Source organism: Neopsephotus bourkii, unplaced genomic scaffold (genome assembly GCF_033783945.1).
Source record: "Neopsephotus bourkii isolate Nb327-2 ecotype Australia unplaced genomic scaffold, CSIRO-AGI_Nbou_v1 NB_53, whole genome shotgun sequence".
In the NCBI taxonomy this organism is placed as follows: Eukaryota; Metazoa; Chordata; class Aves; order Psittaciformes; family Psittacidae; genus Neopsephotus; species Neopsephotus bourkii.
In genome coordinates this window covers 10905069-10924412 of record NW_026900570.1, presented here as the reverse complement: position 1 = coordinate 10924412, position 19344 = coordinate 10905069, and the positions used below count along the sequence as shown (strand labels likewise).

The 19344-nt window shown below is 41.2% G+C and overlaps 1 protein-coding gene across 1 annotated transcript; it reads right to left on the bottom strand.

Annotated features, from left to right (window-relative positions):
- Window positions 1-2018: 2018 nt before the first annotated feature.
- MAP3K8 (mitogen-activated protein kinase kinase kinase 8) lies at window positions 2019-18463 on the bottom strand. Its single transcript, XM_061350563.1, has 8 exons — window positions 17898-18463; window positions 16630-16990; window positions 13681-13845; window positions 11968-12229; window positions 10043-10149; window positions 5703-5855; window positions 4871-5117; window positions 2019-3385 (listed from the first exon to the last, which is right to left on the bottom strand). The coding sequence occupies exons 2-8, from the start codon at window positions 16963-16965 to the stop codon at window positions 3252-3254; spliced, it is 1404 nt and encodes a 467-aa protein (XP_061206547.1). The 5' UTR covers window positions 16966-16990; window positions 17898-18463; the 3' UTR covers window positions 2019-3251.
- Window positions 18464-19344: the final 881 nt, after the last annotated feature.

Below are 19344 nucleotides of genomic sequence, written 5' to 3'. Positions count from 1 at the left end.
CAGGATTAGAAAAACAAGGGCCTGAGTTTAGGAGCTAAGAACCCCCCAGGAACCAGGCAGCGAGTGAAACCCTCTCCCTTGCAGGAGGCATGAGACAGGATGGGAACAGGGGGACAAAGAAGCAGCAGCTACAAGAAAACATGAAAAAAAGGGACTTTGACTTCCCTGTCTGCCCCCATGTGTTTTCAAAGGCATGACCTAAACTGGATCTTCCTTCATGAGCACAGTGGGGAGCTCAGCACATCTTCAATCTCCAAACCCTCTGTAGGCTGCTTACACCAGGAAGCCCTGCAGAGAAGCATGGGGGTGGGTTTAGTGTCAGGGTCACAGGGTGATCTGAGGACAGGAAACCTGCTAAGCCCAGCCCAGGGGGAGGAAAGGCACCTCTAGCTCCCCCATTACATCAGTTACTGCAAGCAATGGGTTTCTCCACACACTTGTATTTTCCTTTGCCGTTAGCGCGACTCACAGTATTTCCCCAAGACAAAACGAAACTACACACCAGAAACCAACAAAGACAAACCACTTGCAAAATCCCACAGTTTAGCACAGATCAGCCATTCCCCTGGGGCTTGTGCTGGCAGGGTTTTCCCCCCCATCCCTTTTCATTCCTCCCACCTCTCCAGCCTCAATTGCCCCAATTACACAGCTGCTCAAGCAACCAGATTAGAGAAACAATTTTCCCCCATCCAGGTTATTTCTAACCCAGTTCATTGCCCTGACCTTGTTCCCCAAGCAGTGGCACAAGCAGGTGAATTTACACAATGCAGGGATCAAGTACTGTAGGACACACTTGAGGGATGGATATTCTCACATAAGATTTATTGCTTCAGAGAGAAATCCCTGCTTAGCTGCAGCCTGAGGCTCACCTGAAAAATAGCCCTCAGCTGTTAGAAAACTCAAAGAGCCGGTGGCAATGCCTGGTGTTCAGTGTACCTGAACAGCTACTTGTTGATTGTGTACCAGTCCTCTGAAGTGGTATTAACATAAAGCCTCATACTGTTTAGGCCAGGGGATACACCTATGAAGAGCTAGACTTGGCTGGTTCACTCAGCCAAAACTTATCACCCATATCTGGCAATACATAAACTGCAATTACTTAGATAACCTGGTCACTTATTGCATAGTGTGAAGATATGTAACAGCCATATACTGAGAATGAGTATTAAACAGCAAGCCTGTCCCTATATGCAGGTTCCCATGCTGAATCATTTGACTGGGTGGGGGAGAGCAACATGGCATTAAAGCACAAAAAATTAAAAGAAGAAAAATTAGTGTAATATTTTTCAATGGTCAAAGCCCCATAGCAGCCTGTAGTTTCGACATGGATCTCATTGTTGGGAGTATTTAGGCACTTGATAAGTATCTGTATAACATCCAGGCACTATATGGTGGGGACTATCAATTTTATAGAAGGGAAACCGGGGAAGAGATTTTAAACCCATCTCCAGTTACCTGAAATGCTGCATCCCACTAATTCTACAAATCTCATTAAAGATCAAAAGCCATCAGCAAAATATCAGAAGACTGAACCCAGGTCTCTCAGGGCAAAGGTGAGCATCCATACCATTTGGTCATGTTTTCTTTCAGTCAGCTACACTAAAAGTCTGATCCCCAAATATCCTGATCACTACAGCCAGTACAAATACAAAGAGGGTTCCCTACAGGGCTCTCCTCAAAGCAGCTAGTTATCTATAGATTTTGTACAAAGTACTGGAGCACGTAGGTTATTCCCAGCAGGATTTTTTTTGCAGCAATTAACATCAGCACTGAAGTGCTGCATGCACACAACCACTGTGCAACATCCAGGTGGTCCAGAAGGAGTGTTGAGGTCTGAGAAAGAGACCTCAGAAACACTTACCTGTCACCAAAGTCCAAAATCCATCAACACTGACCTTCATGTAACTCCCCAGAAGGTGGAACAATGCATGCAGTGTACCTGGGCCACAGCAGGGGAGGCTGGAACAAATACAGTCACAGCCCCATGCTGTTTTCATAGATGAAAGAAGAGTCACCACTTCTCAAGGCACTGAGCTAGATTTATTCCTTTGACCATATCAGTATCAAACTAGAAATTATCTCTTTAAGATAGTGTGTTAGAAAGGAGCCGCATTAAATAAAAGACATATGAAAAAGAGACAGTGCTTCAGAAAGATTCAGTGTACAACATACATAGTATGCCATTTTAACACAAATGCTTATAAAGAGACATCCTAAGCATCAAAGAGAGTTTTATAAAAGTTTACGTTCTCATCCCATGGGATGTACAGAACTATGCAGTTTACATAGTTTTACTATTATCCAAAACATCATGTTTCAAATGCACGAGGCACAGCAAGAACAATATAATTCCATTTCCATAGGAACATGAACACAGCCTGTCACTAGTGACATGCTTTCCAAACCACAGCACTCAGCAGTTATACATGTGTACAATTTTAAAGCATTAAAAAGCAAGAATCTGGAGCCTGCCCACTGTTACCAATAGGGAATAACATTCGATCTACCTTTGAGAACTACCCAGGATATCCTTGCAGTAGCTGTAACATAGAAGTTGGGTTGAGTCACTGTTGTGCTTTGTCAGGGCAAGCTTGCTGTGCTATTCCCAAACTAACCACTACAGAATTCCCTCCACCCATAGAGAGGGGGCCAGCACCCTGTTTAGCTCCAACAGCCCAGGGAAGATCCAAAGTTAAAATACATTAGTAACCAAGTGACATTTTGGCTCCAGAGATAGATGATAGAAATTAGTTGAGCATAAAGGAGGCCCTGATTTCCATTAAGCATGACCAGAGACCGGCCCAGTCTCAAAGACAGAACAAGACTGAACCACTCTTTGACTGGTTACATCATGGACTTTTTTTTCCTGTGGAAGGTTCTCTAAGGACAGCTCAGAGAGACTGAACCTTACAGCCCAAATGCTCAATTGTTATTACTTTTTCATGGCAGTATTTGCAAGCATATATTACAAGTTTTACAAAAGTGCGAGTTGCAGCACAAGAAGATATCCCAGACAAAGATGTTCCCAGCAGTGTTCTTTCTGCCATCTTCTTGTTGGTCAACCAGCAGATGCATAAATGCTTGGGATCAGCTTATCAGAGCCCCTAAGGGTTTAGCTTAATAATCTGTGCAATTAAACACTATTCACATTTGGCAATATTTTTATGTACAAATTTGAAAATCAAGTCTTAAAATCAAGTTTTAAGAGGTAGAGGTCCATTTCTGACCTGCCAACATAAAATGTTCCTGGGTCAGTCATATTCCAAGGCTGGTGGTCCCCTAACAATATTGAAGTAACCAGCTAGAGCTCCAAGATCTATGTAGAGTGATCTTTGCCTCTTTAGCAGGTCCGACTCTTCCATGCTCCCGGTACACAGTGAGGAATCTAAAAAAGGAAGGAGATGAAGGATGTCATTATTGTACAAATAAGCTACATTAGTTCAATTTCATGGCTGTAGACATTACGTTGGCTTAAAAAGCTTCATTTTAAGGACAACATGGCGTAAACCTCATATAAAATAAAATAAAAGATAACAAATCAACCCACAGCTCTAGGCCAAAGAAAGGTAAGCAGTTTGCTACTGAAGAGAGCAAGTGTGTTCAACTATTTAAAAAAACAACTCCATCAGCTGGGACAGCTATGTGGAGCTTCCTTCTCCTCTGAGCAGTAGTTCTAAAGAAGAGCTTGGTGCAGGGAAAAAACTGCTAACTTTCTGCCAGCTGAGAATTCCCCTTCATTACAGGGCAATTTTCCTCTAAACAGATGACGTCCTCTCTGTGTGTGATGATACAGAACAAATATGGGACCATCAGTCTCAGATTATTTGTCTTTTAAATCAAGGTCTGAAGAAACCAGACCTGGTTTGCAACAGCAGAACTCCCCTAAATACTTGTATAATGAGTGTTCTGGAATCTCAGGCATCTAAAGTTCCAGTTTAATGGTCAAATATTCTCTTATCTTCAAAAGCATTAATTCAGATGGCCTGAGACAGTCAAAGGATTATGCACCCACAAGGCAAAATTCAGAAGGAGCAATGCCATTCTAGATGCAAAGGCTGTGATTGATTCAAATGTTAAGTGGATTTCTTGCAACACATATGCATTATGGCACTCAAAACTTCACATAAATATCTTTTCAAATACTTATCACAATCAAATAAACCACTTGCCTGGGGTCAGTTTTTAAATGCCTTTTGTCAGGACCCTCCTAGTGTATTTATAAGTAAGAAAAGCATTTTGAATTCTGTTAGCAGGTTACTGGCACTAAATATCCCTTGGGCTTGATATTATCTAAGGACACACTGAGTGTCTTAACTGACTCAGGTATTATCCTTCATAAAGCACTTATTAATGCATAAGGTGAACCATGTTCTAGCCTACAGTCATTTTTGCTTTTTAAAACAAAGAGCTTGTACTACTGACACTCAGCAACATTACAGTTAGGGTTTTACGCGTGCCTTTCTCTGTAAGGATGTAAAAAGTGTTGGATTTGGTCCTGATGGTGGTTGTTGGACCTTTTGTTGTTGTTAACAAATCGCTATTATCAATAAAATATCTCTAGTACTGTGGCAAATTAAGGCAATTTGGCACAATAACCTTCAATTCCCGAAGTGCCCTGAATGACTGCCAGGGTTTTTTAATGAGCCAGCCCTTCCGGAGCTGCAGAATTCAGGCTGTTCTTCCTCTGTTGAAGTTGATGGGCATTTTACATAACACTTAATAAGCTCTGGATCTGATCTCATCTGATTGGGATTTTTACTGGTCTCTTTCCAGAAGCTTTTGGAGTTTCATTTGTTTCTAGACATTCACTCAAATCAAGTTTTGACACAAAATCTACAAAGCACAAGCTAAGTAAGCCCGATATCATTACCTGTAATGTTTTCTGGCAACTGCAGCTCCTTCCTTGCAAGTAGTCTTTTCCGTTCAAACAATGCTGAGTCCAGACTCTGGCACCGCGGCTGCTCTTCTGGGGGTGGGTGTAAAGCTTCGTGTTTCAGTAAGTCTGCTGCAGACAGCCTATGATTAGGATTCCTTTCTAGAGCTGCTTCTAGCATCAACCTCATGGCAGTGCTGCAGTCTTCAGCAATGTCCTCTAAGGGGGGGGCTTGCTTGTGTATCTGTTGGGGCAAAAAAAAGAAGACCACTGAAACAGTTATTCCAAAAACAATGAAAGAGGAAGTCACAGATAACCACATGAGCAGCCTGGGAATTCCCTTCTTACAGCTACTCATCACCTCCCTAAGATGCGCTGATCAATTAGAACAGAACATGGAAGTGCACAAAATCCACCTTTTCAAAATCACATTTTATCATAAATCTAAAAACTCAAAGCAATTTCAAGCAAGCCTAAAATCCCATGCAAGGCAAATTCACCAGGTTTCTGTACCACACTGGAAGAACCAGAGAAAAAAATCTGTCAGTTTTTATCTGCAACTTCTAAGCAACTAGAACACAGTGGGTTTGTTTCAATCAAGGTTTGCACTAACTCTGTTCTTGCAGTAAACCCAAGGCTGTATATTGTGATTCAAACCAACTCAGCCTCTGTCTTCCCCTAAATGATCAAAACCCATTTCTTCCCTCCCTCCCCTGAAGCAAAAAAAAAGGATGATATCATCTCTCTGATAGTTTTTATATGACTGGAGCTTTCCCAACAAGAGTACAGAAAACTGAAACCGAGCTACGGCTTCGCTAAGGATACTTACAATATAGAGGTAGGATGGATATGCAGAACGAGGATATCTGTTCACCCAGGGTGGGATGCCAGTTTGCATATGAATAATGGTAGCTCCCATGCTGTAGATGTCCGCTTTTGTTGTGTGGCCTCTGCAAAGGATAACTTCAGGGCTCATGTAGATCTGTGAAGGAAGAACAGTTGAAAGAAAAGATTAATCGATAGGGTAAAACAACAAGCAAAGACAAACAGTGATATTGTGTGATCCAGGAAACTCCCCCCGAAGGGATGCATCCCAGTAGTACCTGCAGCCTAAAGATGAAGCACCATCTGAGGAATAAGAGTTTTCTGCTGTGCACATTACCACGATCACAGAGATTTTCTGGTCTGGCATCTGGACAAACTCCCTGGTTTGCCCTCCCCAGACAGGCCACAGCTCACTGGCTATGGGGCTTAGCTGAGCTGTGAGAGATTGAGATTCAAGCCATGGCTCTGCTTCATTCAGTGGAGCAGCAGGAACTTCATCCCTCCACAGCAAAAGGAGGCGCCTGAATTGTTAGTTTTGTTTTGTGGGTCTCTGCTGGGACTGCTCCATTCTGCTTGAACAACATGGATATATACTAGGCTAAAAAGGGAGGGTGACCCACACTGCTAGCCACCTAGCTGGGCACAGGAGTCCACTTCCCAAATCCCTGTTACACTGGATACTACACAGCACATCTGAGCAGAACTGACGGATGTATACCTTTCTTTCTTCCTTAGTCTTCTCCACCCCTTAGCCAATAACCTGCATGTTGGGGCATTATCCTAAGAAATGGGATGGTGAGAAAAAAGCCAGGTCTAAAGCAACACATTCAAATAAAAAGCCAGGTCTGTTAAGTCCTGCTGCATGCCCTTTCCACCAGGTGACTCCCAGAGCAGCTATTAAGGCAAGCATCCCCCTTCCATCCTTTTTTTTTTTTTTCAAACCAAAAATTCTGATCTTGTCTAAACCAAAATACAGTTTCCATCCAAACATTGCACTGAAATGTTAGGATTTGTCAAAACCCTGTAGAAGGATCTGTTGGGAAGCTCCTGCCAGCTCCAGGAAGCTTGGAGTGTAGCTGGATTAGAACCAGACAGGCAGGATGCAGAAGGCTGGCAGGAGCTGCCCACACCACTCTGCCACCACCAAGGGAGTAAGTAGGTTTCAACACAACATGGGCACAGCCCACAACACACTAGGTTAGCAAGCCGTCCTATTTGCTTCTGGTTTCTACTTTTCCCTCACCCAGTTTCCCTCTAAAGGAGCCAAACAGAACTTTTAATTAGTTCAAGTCATCATGGCACAAAGAATCAGGTTAAAAGCCATTAACTGACATAAGAGCAGGAAGTTAAGTCACCACCACATGGTTCGACTACTTATTACTACAGAGAATGGCTGTAGGGCTCATGCAAATTCCAAGGAATATTTCCCAGTAAATCACATACCATTATCTGCAAAGAGAGCTTCTGACTGAAAGTGTGTGCAAAGGTTCAGCAGGGACCTACAGCTGCTACTTACTCCTATCCATTGCTTTCCTCAGGGCTAAGACAGAGTAAGTGTATCTGTACTTGCCACCTTTAAGTCTCATAAGGAGCAAATAGCAGAATTTCTATTCTTGTAGAGTCATTAGCAAATAAAGTGCAACTTAAGTGAAATCTATATAAACAAAAAGCAGCTGCTTTCTTGAGGAAAAAAGGATGCTGAAACAAGAACCTGTCTGCAATTACAGTCAGTGTGAAAATGGTCAAGATGCACCTTGATTGCACAGGGACAAAAAGCGAAAATGAGATGTGCACCAAAGCTGTGATTTCAGACTGATTTAAGCTGGCCTAAGACTGTTGTCAACCAAGGTAGGCAGCCCAAGCCCTGGATACCTTCCCGTTCTAACTCCTTCCTACTGCTGGGTTGGCACTTGTTTGCCAGTCAGACCAGAGACACAACCCAGCTAAAAACCAGTCCTCCATGCTAGTTTAGCATTCCTGCAAATGAACCACACCTTCCACATTCAACAAAGCTTAGCAGACAACCTTTTTGTCCCCTCAAATAGTTGTAACTGAAGCTTATGTTTTAACATAAACTTATGTTATATTGAAACAAAGAAACAGAAGCATAGCAAAAAGTGTAGCAAATGCCTAGAAAAACTATTTCCTGCAGAGCAATTTCATCACAACCATGGTACATTGTGCTGCATGCCTTGTACACATACTGTTCATAAAACCCAGGTTTGTCACGCTACGCCAACCAAACAAAAGTATCTTTCAGTCATTCTGTCCAGAATTTCAACAATTTGTTTTCATCAACACAAAGAAGATTCACTACATTCAGACCTTCTATGCCATATAGAAGCAAATAAAAAAGCCTAAACCCCCAGAGGAAAATATGCACAGGAGAAAGATAACTCCAACTGCTACTTCCTTTGTTGACACAAGTCCCTGCCAGTACCAGACCTAAGAGAAACCAGCCAGTTCATGGGCATGATGCTGCATGGCAGTAATGGAGCCCTAGCAAGGGGTTGCACAACTACATGCAGGCACAGCACTCCTGGACAACTGCAACACTTTTTAAGGCTGCATAATAGAGGGTGAAAAACTCAAGAAGACTTTGGAGAGTCAAGATCTTACTTCAAAAAAAATCAAAGCAAGACAGTGTTATTAGACTACGAAAAGGACATTTGTAGGTGACTGGATAAGGCACCCCACTAAGCTGAACACAGGCACTGGAGAGAGGAAGATGCCTAGGAGGCAGACCGTGAAAACCTTTAGATTAGCATTCTTCATGTTCCTGTGAGTCTTTGGTATTTGAAATACTCCTTTCCCATCACTCTCTCTGAAACCTTACTCTGGCCTGTGATGCTGCAGCAGATGGCAGGGTTGCTGGTTCTGAGGACTGAATAACTCTCCCCTGAGACAGCAAACACCAAGCACCACGATGTTTCAGGGTTGTGAGGATTATCTACTCAGTTCTAAGACATGACTGCATGTGCTCAACAATACAGAATAATTTTCTTCCTACTAAATGAAGAACTAAGTGTTTTTCACAGCTGTTCTTACCAATGTGAACTTGGCCTGTCCTCCAACAGACAGGAATGGATCACCACCAGCCCACCCCACAAACCTGGAAATTTCCTGTTTATGTGCATCTCCATCCTTGGGAAATACTCTACCAGGGCTTCCAACTCATTTCCACCATTTTTCTTATTCTTAACAACACACAAAACCCTCTTAAACAAACAAAAAACCCCACCCAAACCAAAATAAAACCCCACGAAGCACATACATTAAATGCCTGAAAGCACGTTGCCTCCAGTACAGTAAGCATTTTAAGCTTTTAACTCCCCTGGACAGAAAAACAGTGAAAACAAATGTTCAAGTATTTTCCCAAATATTGAAAAAAAAATAAACAAGTCTGACATTCTGTGAAATCCTGGTTTATCCCACCCTTCCAAGAAGTGAAATGTGCTTCATCAGCTATACAAGTATCTCCTCTAAACACATGCCTATGCTGTGGAAGACTATCTGAGTGGTAGGCACCAACATTTCAGCTTAAGTGTTTCATGTAAACAAACTTCTCAGGCAAGGGAGAACATGCAAAGCCACATCTGCAGCAGCTATCCAAGCTAATTGTTGCTGCTTGGTTGGTTGCTTAAAGCTTCAACCCTGGGAACACCTTGACATGACTGCAGCCTAAGTAGCATGAGGGACCTCTGTGCATGTTCAGCATCAAAGTCATCAAGAACATTTTAAATTGCCCCACCTTCATCAATGTAATGCCTAAGCAAGTTTACCAGATAATCATCAGCCATGCCATACATAACCCCTGAAGGACAAGAGGGTTACATTTAGATAGGGAGCAGAGCTTAGAGATGCTAAGGGATGAAATCCAGAGGTCTGTAGTTGCTGTGGTTTCAAAGAAGGAGCACAATATTGTGTTGAGCAGGTCACCCCAGTCTGTATCTCCAAAGAAATCCTTGCTAGAGGAAAGAATAAATTCCTGTTTGAAGTGTCTCTGACCAGCAGCTGATCCACTACAAGCAACTCTCCTCAGGGTACTGTTCTTTTGGCTTCAGTGACCCATAATCTCAATTTGACTTGATTTAATAATCACTAACAAATGGGACTGCAGTGAAGGTGACATGGCTTTTAAAGTGTAACACCTGATTCTCCATTCAGCAAGTTGAAAATAAAAATAGAATTGAGATTATATTAGTGTTTGTTCGTAACTTTTTGGTAAGTTTATTATAAAAGTCTTTTGCCTAAGCTTCTACCCTCAAGCTCGAAATTTGAGCCTAAGCATCACAACCATGGGAGTAATAGAGCAGAATGGCTTTTGTTTCTCCAGCTTCTTACCTCTGTTCCTCTGAGGTCTTTGGGATAGTAAATGTCTTCAGTCATTTGAACACTTAGGCCAAAATCCACCAAAACAGCCTTAGTTGACATAAAGACAATGTTGCTTGCTAAAAGAAAATAAAAAAAAAGTCAATATTTAAGTTTCTAGCATGTTCCACATTTACTTTACAATATGCCTGTTTCACTTGGATGTTGGCCTGAAAAGGGAGATTAGCACAACCTATCTCTATAACCGACAGTCCTTCTCCTAGCTAAAACCAGTCTGTTAGTGATTGAGTCCAATTTTAAATTGTATCTTAAATAAATCAAACTGGACTGGTTTTTGTAAAAGCATAATCAGTGTTTGGTAATTTTCCTAGCTATTAAAGAGAGAGAGAGAGAGAGAGAGAAAGAGAGAGAAAATGGCTAAGGTAAGAACAAAGGTGGAAGACAGGTAGGCCCCTCAGCACAAGACTTGCTCTGAAGATGTTTAATGTTCTTCAAGGTAGAGAGCATGCTGTGCAGCTCTGGCGATAAACAACGTAACTGTTGATCACCAAGATGTTCCTCTACGCTAACGATTTAAATGAAGGCAGAAGTAGAGAGTAACGAAGGCCCCTCTACAGCAGCCAGACCAATCTCCCGCACTGTAGTCACCAAGAGCAGCTCAGTGTGACAACAGAGGAGACTATGGCTGCAAGAGTAGAACAAGATGGACAGTTCTGAACTCCCACTGAATTGCTGCAGCATCTAGGCGCTTATTTCACTTTCCTTCATAAAACTGCCTAAGGCACAACTTTGTACTCAGAGGCCTTCTTTGAAGTTGTATTTCTGATCAAATATTTATGAAGGTAGTGCTCTACAGAAGCCTTGAGAAATTGTTTGCTGTTTCAGAAGAAGTGAAGAAGTGAAGTCTCCAAGTTACACAACAGAAACACATTTTCTCCCAGAAGCTGTGGGTCATTTTCCACCTTGACAGCATCCACCACAATCATCCAGTGGAAAGATGCAGGCTTGATTTCAGCAGTACCTGAAGTAATCCTTCACATAGCTGCCTCCTTACCAGTGCTACAAAATTGCATATATAAATATGTAATTTTAGGGATACCTTTGAAGATAAGGATTTTAAACACCACATAAACGATAAGACAGAGGGCCACACTGCCACAGCACAACAAACTCTGCTGCCTGTTTGGGACTGTTCCCAGCCCAAGCTTTGGCTACTTTTGGACTGAAGTTCTCCCCACCAAACACCCTCATGATTTAAGTGTTTTCCTGACAAGGGTTAAAGTAAGTGTCAGCACTGAACTGCTGCAAATAGCCAACAGAAAGTTATCCCCCACTTCCTGGCTCAGCACAATCCTTCTCTCAGTAAAACCCCTACCCAGGTGGAGCTGGGAGAAAAAGTATGTAATATTAAATGTAATGCATTGAAATTTTAAAGTAATTAATGTATTTAATTTAGGTTTGGTATCAATACCAATTGGTAATACCCAGAGCTTTTTAAAAGTAAATGTACTAAAATTTGCAGCAACTGCCTAAAGACAATGACAGTACAAATTATGTATTTAGCTCCAAAGTGTCTGAAACTGAAGAAGAGCCATGCAGAAACATAAAACCTAAAAAATGGTGCAAGTGGAAAGCGTGCATGGAAACAGTCAGGATGAATTTACATGGAAAGAGGGAAACTTCTGGCTTAATACAGGTTAATTTTGTTCATTTTCATTAGTTTTTTATTTCAAAATGAGTTTCAGAAAAGAAACACAAAGGAACTATGACTTTCAAGCCATGCTCTCCCCTGAACTGAATTAATAAATAGTGTAAAAACCAATTATGTCCAGAATCCTCCCAGAGATACAAGGATATGTGCTCCAGCTCAGTCCCAGGCTCTCCACCACAGCCCGAGCCCAGCCTGGACCAGAAAGCACCCCAAAGAACACACATACGTTTGATATCATGGTGGATAATCCTCTTGGAGTGGAGAAAGTCAAGTCCTTTCAGAATATGCTTTGTCACCCAAATGATTTCAAATTCTCTCATAGGACCACAACTCTCCAGCTTTTCCATGACAGATCCTCCCTCTCCAGCTTCCATAAAGAGATGGATCGTCTCATCCCACAAAATAGCACCGTATAATTCAGCAATGTTTTCATGACGGAAACATGCCTGTATTTCAACATCCGAGGGTTTGAACTGTTCCACTGGGACCTAGGACATTGAAACAAAGCCAGACAAAACCAGCTCAATAAGCAAGTTATCCATACTTAACACTAGCTATCCTACAGATTAAAATGGAAGAAGGAAGCAAAGCACTTGCATCCACTTGCTAAAATACGGAGCTTTATTTTGATCCTGTGACTTGTTCTTCCTTTCCACTTGAGATACATCCTGTTTAAAGTTGAGAGAGTTTTTGGAATCATGCCCAAATAAAAAGTGCAATCTTCTAGAAAAAGCAATGTAGCAAGAGTTATTCCCGTCAAAATCTGGTGGTTATGCAAAAGCTCTATGCAAACTTCCTGGTGAAGGAGATAAAAAATCCCTCTGCTTTTTCCATTAGCTTTGTGCAGTCTCATCTGCTTTACCAGAGCTATATACGTGACACGTGAATCAGTGCCTGCAGCACCTGGCACAGTCTACAGACTAACCATGCTCAGAAACTTCCTGACCTCGACTCAATCCTTATCAGCACTGATTTATGGCTTTATAAAACCTGCTTGAAAGCAAGCACCCAGCAGCACAATATTTCTTTACCAACAGCAGATTGCTAAGACAATAAAAGCCATGTTTACTTATAAGCAGAAAGGCTGCTACCACTCTTTTTATTCTCTTTTCCTCAAACTTGTGGCTGCGGACCAAATAGAATGCTAATATTTTTATTGCAATGAGAAATACTCTTTGTAAATTGAGGAACATTAGGGTGCTTTAATTCTGCAGTTGGTTATGCAGGAGTAGCAAACTAAATCTGTCCCCATGTGGATGCATTGGCTACAAGGGAAGGACATACAACTGCCTCCCCAACTCTTCCACACACAAAAGTAATCAGGGTGTTTATGAACACGCTGGGGGATACAGAGCAATGTCCCAGATGAGCTTGTACTGGCCCTAAATATTTACTGCTCAATTCAGAATAATATGTTCAAAGGTAAAGTTGAAAGAAAACACTGGCTTGCTTAAAAATTGGGGGGTGCTCAGCAGTTTTCTTGAGATACCTCTCAACCTTAAACTCAGTCAGGGACCAAAACACAATGAGAACTGCATGTAAACTGAGCTCTCAGAGACATTAATGGCACTGGAGTAAAGGAAACTTAAGCCTAAGGATCTCAGTTAAAGTACAAAATGCTAAACTTTCTGCAGCCACAGGGTTTTGCTATCACCTTCAGCAGAGACGTGATCTCTTGCTGGTATTTTACCACTGTGAGTACAGTAGGAGTAGTAGAAATTCTTCTACCCCCACACTGCAGCCCATGTGGCAGTTACACATACTTCCAGATACTTTCAAAATGCAGAAACTTTTGCAGCCTCAGAGCCAGAAAATTAAAACATTCATTTCTCCTACCTTGTGTAGGGGAACAAAACCAAGCGGAATTGGATGCAGACGTGCTTGAAAATATAGTGTCATACAATATTTGCTCAGAGATAAAACTACTGAACTAACATACCAGTTTGCATGCCATTCGTTTCTTGGTTTCTCTATCTTGGGCTAAGTACACCTTCCCAAAAGCACCCCGAGGAATAAAATCAGAGCCAATGTTCCTGTAAGTTAGCTTCCATGGAAACAGGAGCACATCTGAGTCAATTTGGTAGCGCCCGTTCTTTGGTGTGATCTGTGGAGTTAAATTAAAAACAACAACCAAAAAAACCACAATGAAATGAAAACTACTTCAAGCCTAATTAATTTTATACATGTAGTGGAAAAGAAAACAATATATCACTTATATGTGCATGATGCATGTGATCTGTTCAGCAGTCTTTATTTAGAAACACCAAATGGGAACAGCATGTAAGGTGTGGCATTCATTCACAGCCCAAGCATCCATGTTTCTCTCCAGTGACGAACTTACAAAGTGTAAGTTGCAATTAATTGTCTTGAAACAACAACAACAGCTGCTGGGTTAATGAAACTACCCACCTCGTGTTATTAGATTTACCTGCACATGTCTGCCCTTCCTGTAATCTGCTAACTTGTTATGCCACATACCTGTTACTCACAGGCTATCTTATACAATGTGAGCAAGAGTTTCAGCATTTCCTAATATCACATGTACTGCTAGGGGAATACATTTTAATTTTCCATCTTGTATCAGAGTTTCTGCTGTTTAGTAAAAGAAGTCTGTAAAGAAGTCTGCAAAGAAGTCTGCCACAGTTTTATCAACCACATTCTCCTAGTTTTATACTGTTGTTGAAATAAAGGAGCATGAGTCACACTGTCTGCTTTTGGTAGGTAATGTTGGGAGCTTTGGCTCTCTGTACTGTCAACGAGGGAAGGAGGGCTGGTCCAGGAGCAATTCACAGCATCTAAGCCAGTATCTTGCTCTAAATCTTCCTCTGAAACAGCTCCCTCCCTCTGCACATGACAGAGAGACCAAACTCCCTAACTACAGCCATGTGAGTACTGCCTTATGTTTGATGTTATTTCTGCAATCTCTTAATATTCTCTAAGGTAAAGAACTAGTAATGTTTCCTATGAAAACACTTCTAATTGAGTTAGGGATATAGAGTACTGTCAGTATCTCGGAATATGATTAACCTGTTTACTGCTACTTTATCAAGATGCTTGAAGACATGCAGAAGCACATCAAAGATATTTATCACTTCACGTCTGTCACATGGCCTCACATACTCAGCTCTTCAACTACTCTTTTTAAGATAACAGCATATTAGTAGATTATTTGGTTTAGATTTCTTTTTAAGATGTAACACAATCTTTCTGTGCTTTAACACAATTTAATCTTCACGATTTTCAGTTGGGAAAGTATCTTTATGACTACTAAAACTGTAATTTGTGACTAGTATCTACATGAACTGAGTTAATTCTCTGAAGTTCTTAATTTTGTGGAGGGTAAGTTCTTAACTGTTGTGGGGGAGGGGTATATTTAAGAAAAAGTATTTTGCTTAGGATATACAGAATGAGCCACCCCTCTACTTTTCAGAACCAAGGTAAAGTAAGCTAGCAGTCCGTACATCTCACCTGCTTGCTTCTGCATTTCAAGGGTTTGAGACTAGCTAATCCACATGGGTTACACCTATCCTGGAAAGTAACACAGATGGAGTGGACTGGATGCACAGAACAAGAAAGCAGTGACCAGCACACCATTCACATTTCCCAGAGGCTTTTAGGACTAGTTCTTAGCCTGGTCTCACAGATTGAGTGGTCATCTGTGGCTGTAGTGTATCCACCAGTTTAGTTTTAACTGAAAGAAATCCAGCTTGTGCACTCCAAGACTGTGATAGGAGCCATGGCTCAATGGGGGTCATGAAGCAATCAGAAACACTCCTGATCCTAACTAAAATGCTGCAGATATTTACAGTGTAAATGCACCTGCTGAAAAGCATGTACGGGTAATGCCATGCCTCCAATCCTCAGTTGCATAATGGGATCACGTACACCTAATTGGACTTGGTTCATACCAATTGCATGTAGAAACAACATGCAAGAAAAACAACCATAAGTATGCAGAACAGTGTCTATCCTATATATAGGAAACATTTAATATTACTAAGTGTCATTTAAATGTTACAGAGTTTAAAAGTGACGGTTTTGCAATACTGCAATGCTCTTTTCAAAGAGGGATAAAGCTGTACCCTGAGCAACTTCCCACCCAAGTAACCAGTACTCCTCAAGCAACCAATGTTCACATATAAAACACATTGCATGCAAGATACTTAAGATTATAGATGCAGAATAACTTAAGAAACTAAAACAGCAGCAGAAGCATATATGTATAAACTTCCATTTCATAACTCATCATTTCCAGTACAACTGTTTCTAAATAGAAGTCCAATGATACTAATGTCTACAGATGCTTGTAGAACACAGATCATTTTAGGGGGAAAATTAACATTTCTTAAACTATTGCACTCATACTTTAATTTAGCAGTGTGTGATATGCAATATTGTAATTCGGAAAGTCACTGTTGATACTATATGCTTTTTCTCCTTACTTTATTATATTTTACATTTTGTGCAACTAGAATGAACTCAGTAAGTATACCAAAATAGATCCTAGACCTTTATTTGGAAGTTTTGCATAGTCAACTCTCTTTACTGCATAAGGCATTGGAAAACCCTTACCATCTCCCAACCTGCAAGCCATCATAGTTGTGGCTTTTGCTTTTTTACTGCATGTTGGGAAATATTTTCTGTTCTCTAGGGATACGAAGAGGCAACATAGAGCGGCACTTGCTGAACAACAGACCTTTCTCTAGCTGCCTGAGACTGTAGGGGCTAGACTTGATGTCCTCAGAGAACCCCTCCAGTCCCAGGGCTGCCCACAGAACCACAGCCTGACTGTTACTCCCAGGACTGAAGATGAACTTTGTTTAGACTCATTAAAAATTTCTAACTTCTAAGGTCTACTAATTTTCAAGTAAAAAGAAAAGAGACATACCATATTCAAGAGGATTCCAGATTCTTGCTGCCTGCATCCTTTAAATTGCTTTGCAGTGTTAGACACCTGATTTGCAAATGCAAGCAGATCTTCCACAGTCCCATATTTGACAGAGGACATCAAAGAAACCTCCCTTTCGCAAAACAGTAAAGATTCTGCACTTTCTTCATTCTGATTTGCTTCCTCACACATTGCAATTAAGCTGTCTTCATAGACTGCAAGGTCTCCACCTGGATAAAGGTTTTCCATGATGTCTATCACCTCAGACATATTTAAATTAGTTAGCAACAAGTCAATCTCCTCTTTGCTATCACTACCCGTGCTCATATACTCCATTACTGTTCACTTCGCAAAACCACTCCTGAAAAAAAAAGAAACAAACCTGAAAACACTTTTCACCTAAATTTGTCTTAGCAAAGTAAACAGGGTGATAGGTGATAACTCAGCATTATACAGTTAGGTTTAAAATTATTACGAAACAGCCCCCCCCCAACCCCCCCCCCCCAATCAGTAGCCTGCGTGAAGAGGAAATTGAGGGGAAAAAAGAGTCTGTGGCAGTGAAATCTTATTTAGAATTTATTACAGAACCTATCCTGTCATTCATTCTTGGAACTTACATTGATAAAGCTTTTTGTTAGAGAAACTGGACAGTAAAGAAGCACAAACTGGTTATATTTTGCTGGATATGCAAAAATGAAGTAGCATCCTCAATACAAATGAATGAATTCATTATTTGGAAATGAATGAGAGAGAGAGACACAAGCATACTCAATTAGTTTATCCCCAAGTTTTTATGAGCAATTTATGTAATGTGTCCAGAATGGGGAGAAGGTCATGGAGCAAGACCACTCCACTAGTAACAAGCAGCTGTTAATATCATTGCTTCAAACACACGTGAATCACCACCTGACATACGCAATCCATCTTTTTCACAGAAACTGATCTAGAACTAGACTGGAACTGAAACTTTTACCAGTTTCAGAAGAAAGTCAGAAATTGAGTTATAATAGCAACAACCTTTTGAAACAGTTTTCAGCAGTCTGTCCTGCCTCAATAGTCCTAAAAATAAGATAAGTCTTGGCCATTTTGCTGCTGTCGATTTTCACTACAAGAAACTGGGTTCAACATCCCAAAAAGTCCCTTCCCATCCCAGGTTCCTACTTTAAGTCAGAGAGAGTTACTCTATTCAAGTTAAAAACATATGCATGGTCAGTAATTAAAATACTTACACAAATAGTTTTCAACACGTAAATGTCTAGAGCACTCACCTTGTATTTATCCTGGTTACAACACACAAAACCATCAAAACCGCCTCAATATAATCCCTAAAGTCGTCATGTTTCTTGAACCTGTATTTACCACTGATGACAATTCACAGCGTTCTGTAGCAGTCTATTAAAAAAAGCAAAACAAATAAAACCATGGCATACTAGTTCAAGCAGAAGGACTGGTTTATACTCATACGATCATTTGCTTCACAGGCTTCATGGAAAGAAAAACTAGTAATCACAAGGCTGAGATAACAGGGGATTTTTCTGCAGAAAAAGATGACACCTCAAAAAAGAATCAAGCTACTGTATCATCATCCAGATTTCCAAGTAGTAGTGAAAAATATTTTTTCCATGGTTAGGTCCTGAGTTTTAGTCTCCCTGCCTCATGCTTGCTAACAATGAAGAAGAGAAGGATCTCTTCTTCCTCTAGCAGAGCCAAGCAGAGCATGCCCTATTTAGAGAGCTCTCACTTCCCTTTTTCATAATCCACTGCAACCATCTATTTTGGGCAAAAGATAACAACCATACAAAAAGCTAATTTAAAAAACCCCAAAAACAAACAAACAAGAAACAAACCCAAAACGAAAAAGAAAACAAAAAGAAAACAGAAAAGAAAAGCAGCAATCATAGCCTATTTATCTTAAGGACAAACAGCAAACTCGGTACCCTGAGGCCATGAAGCAATGCCGGTTACCCAGGTACAGTTTCTGGTTATGATTATTATCTTTCTAACCCTCCCCACAAGGATGTGGAAGCTTTGTGGCACGTATTTCTCATGGGTTAGAGTATTTACGTCAGCTCTAACGTTGAAGAAAACCAAGTAAAATGACGCGTCGGACTTGGAAAAGAAACTCAGACCATGTGCTGCGAGTTCAAAAGGCAGGACAGGACAGCTCAGCAGATGCTGCACAGAAAAAGGCAAGTGGAGTGCCTGTGATGCAACACGCTCCTTTCCAAACTCCAGGGCTGACAGTGGCAGAGCAGCACTGTGCCCCTCCCTGACCCCTAAGAGAGACACAGCGACTTTCATCAGCACTCTACACCAGCTCACCCAAGCCTCCTGTCAACTTGACAGCAGCCCGGTGGGAAAGCTTGTGGTCACTAGCACTACTCAAGCGGGGAGACTCAGGTTTTATATCTGGGATGCTGAGAGAGGTTAGTTTTTTCCAACCTACACAAGAGGAAATAGATACTAGGGGTGTTTTCTAACCTCTAGCATCCAACCTTCCTGCTCTATACCCAGTCTAAAAGCTGTTGACAAAGCATTTCAGTGTCTACTCTTTATTGTAAAGGAGATTTCTGGGTTTCCCCACAGCAGTACTTTTATTCATTGCCCCTCCCCCCCTTTTTTTAAGGTGCTGAATTATTGGGGGTGGAGAGAAAAGAAACAGTACAGTCATAAAAGGAACTGAGAGACTGCAAGTGTAAAGTCAGGTAAAGTTAG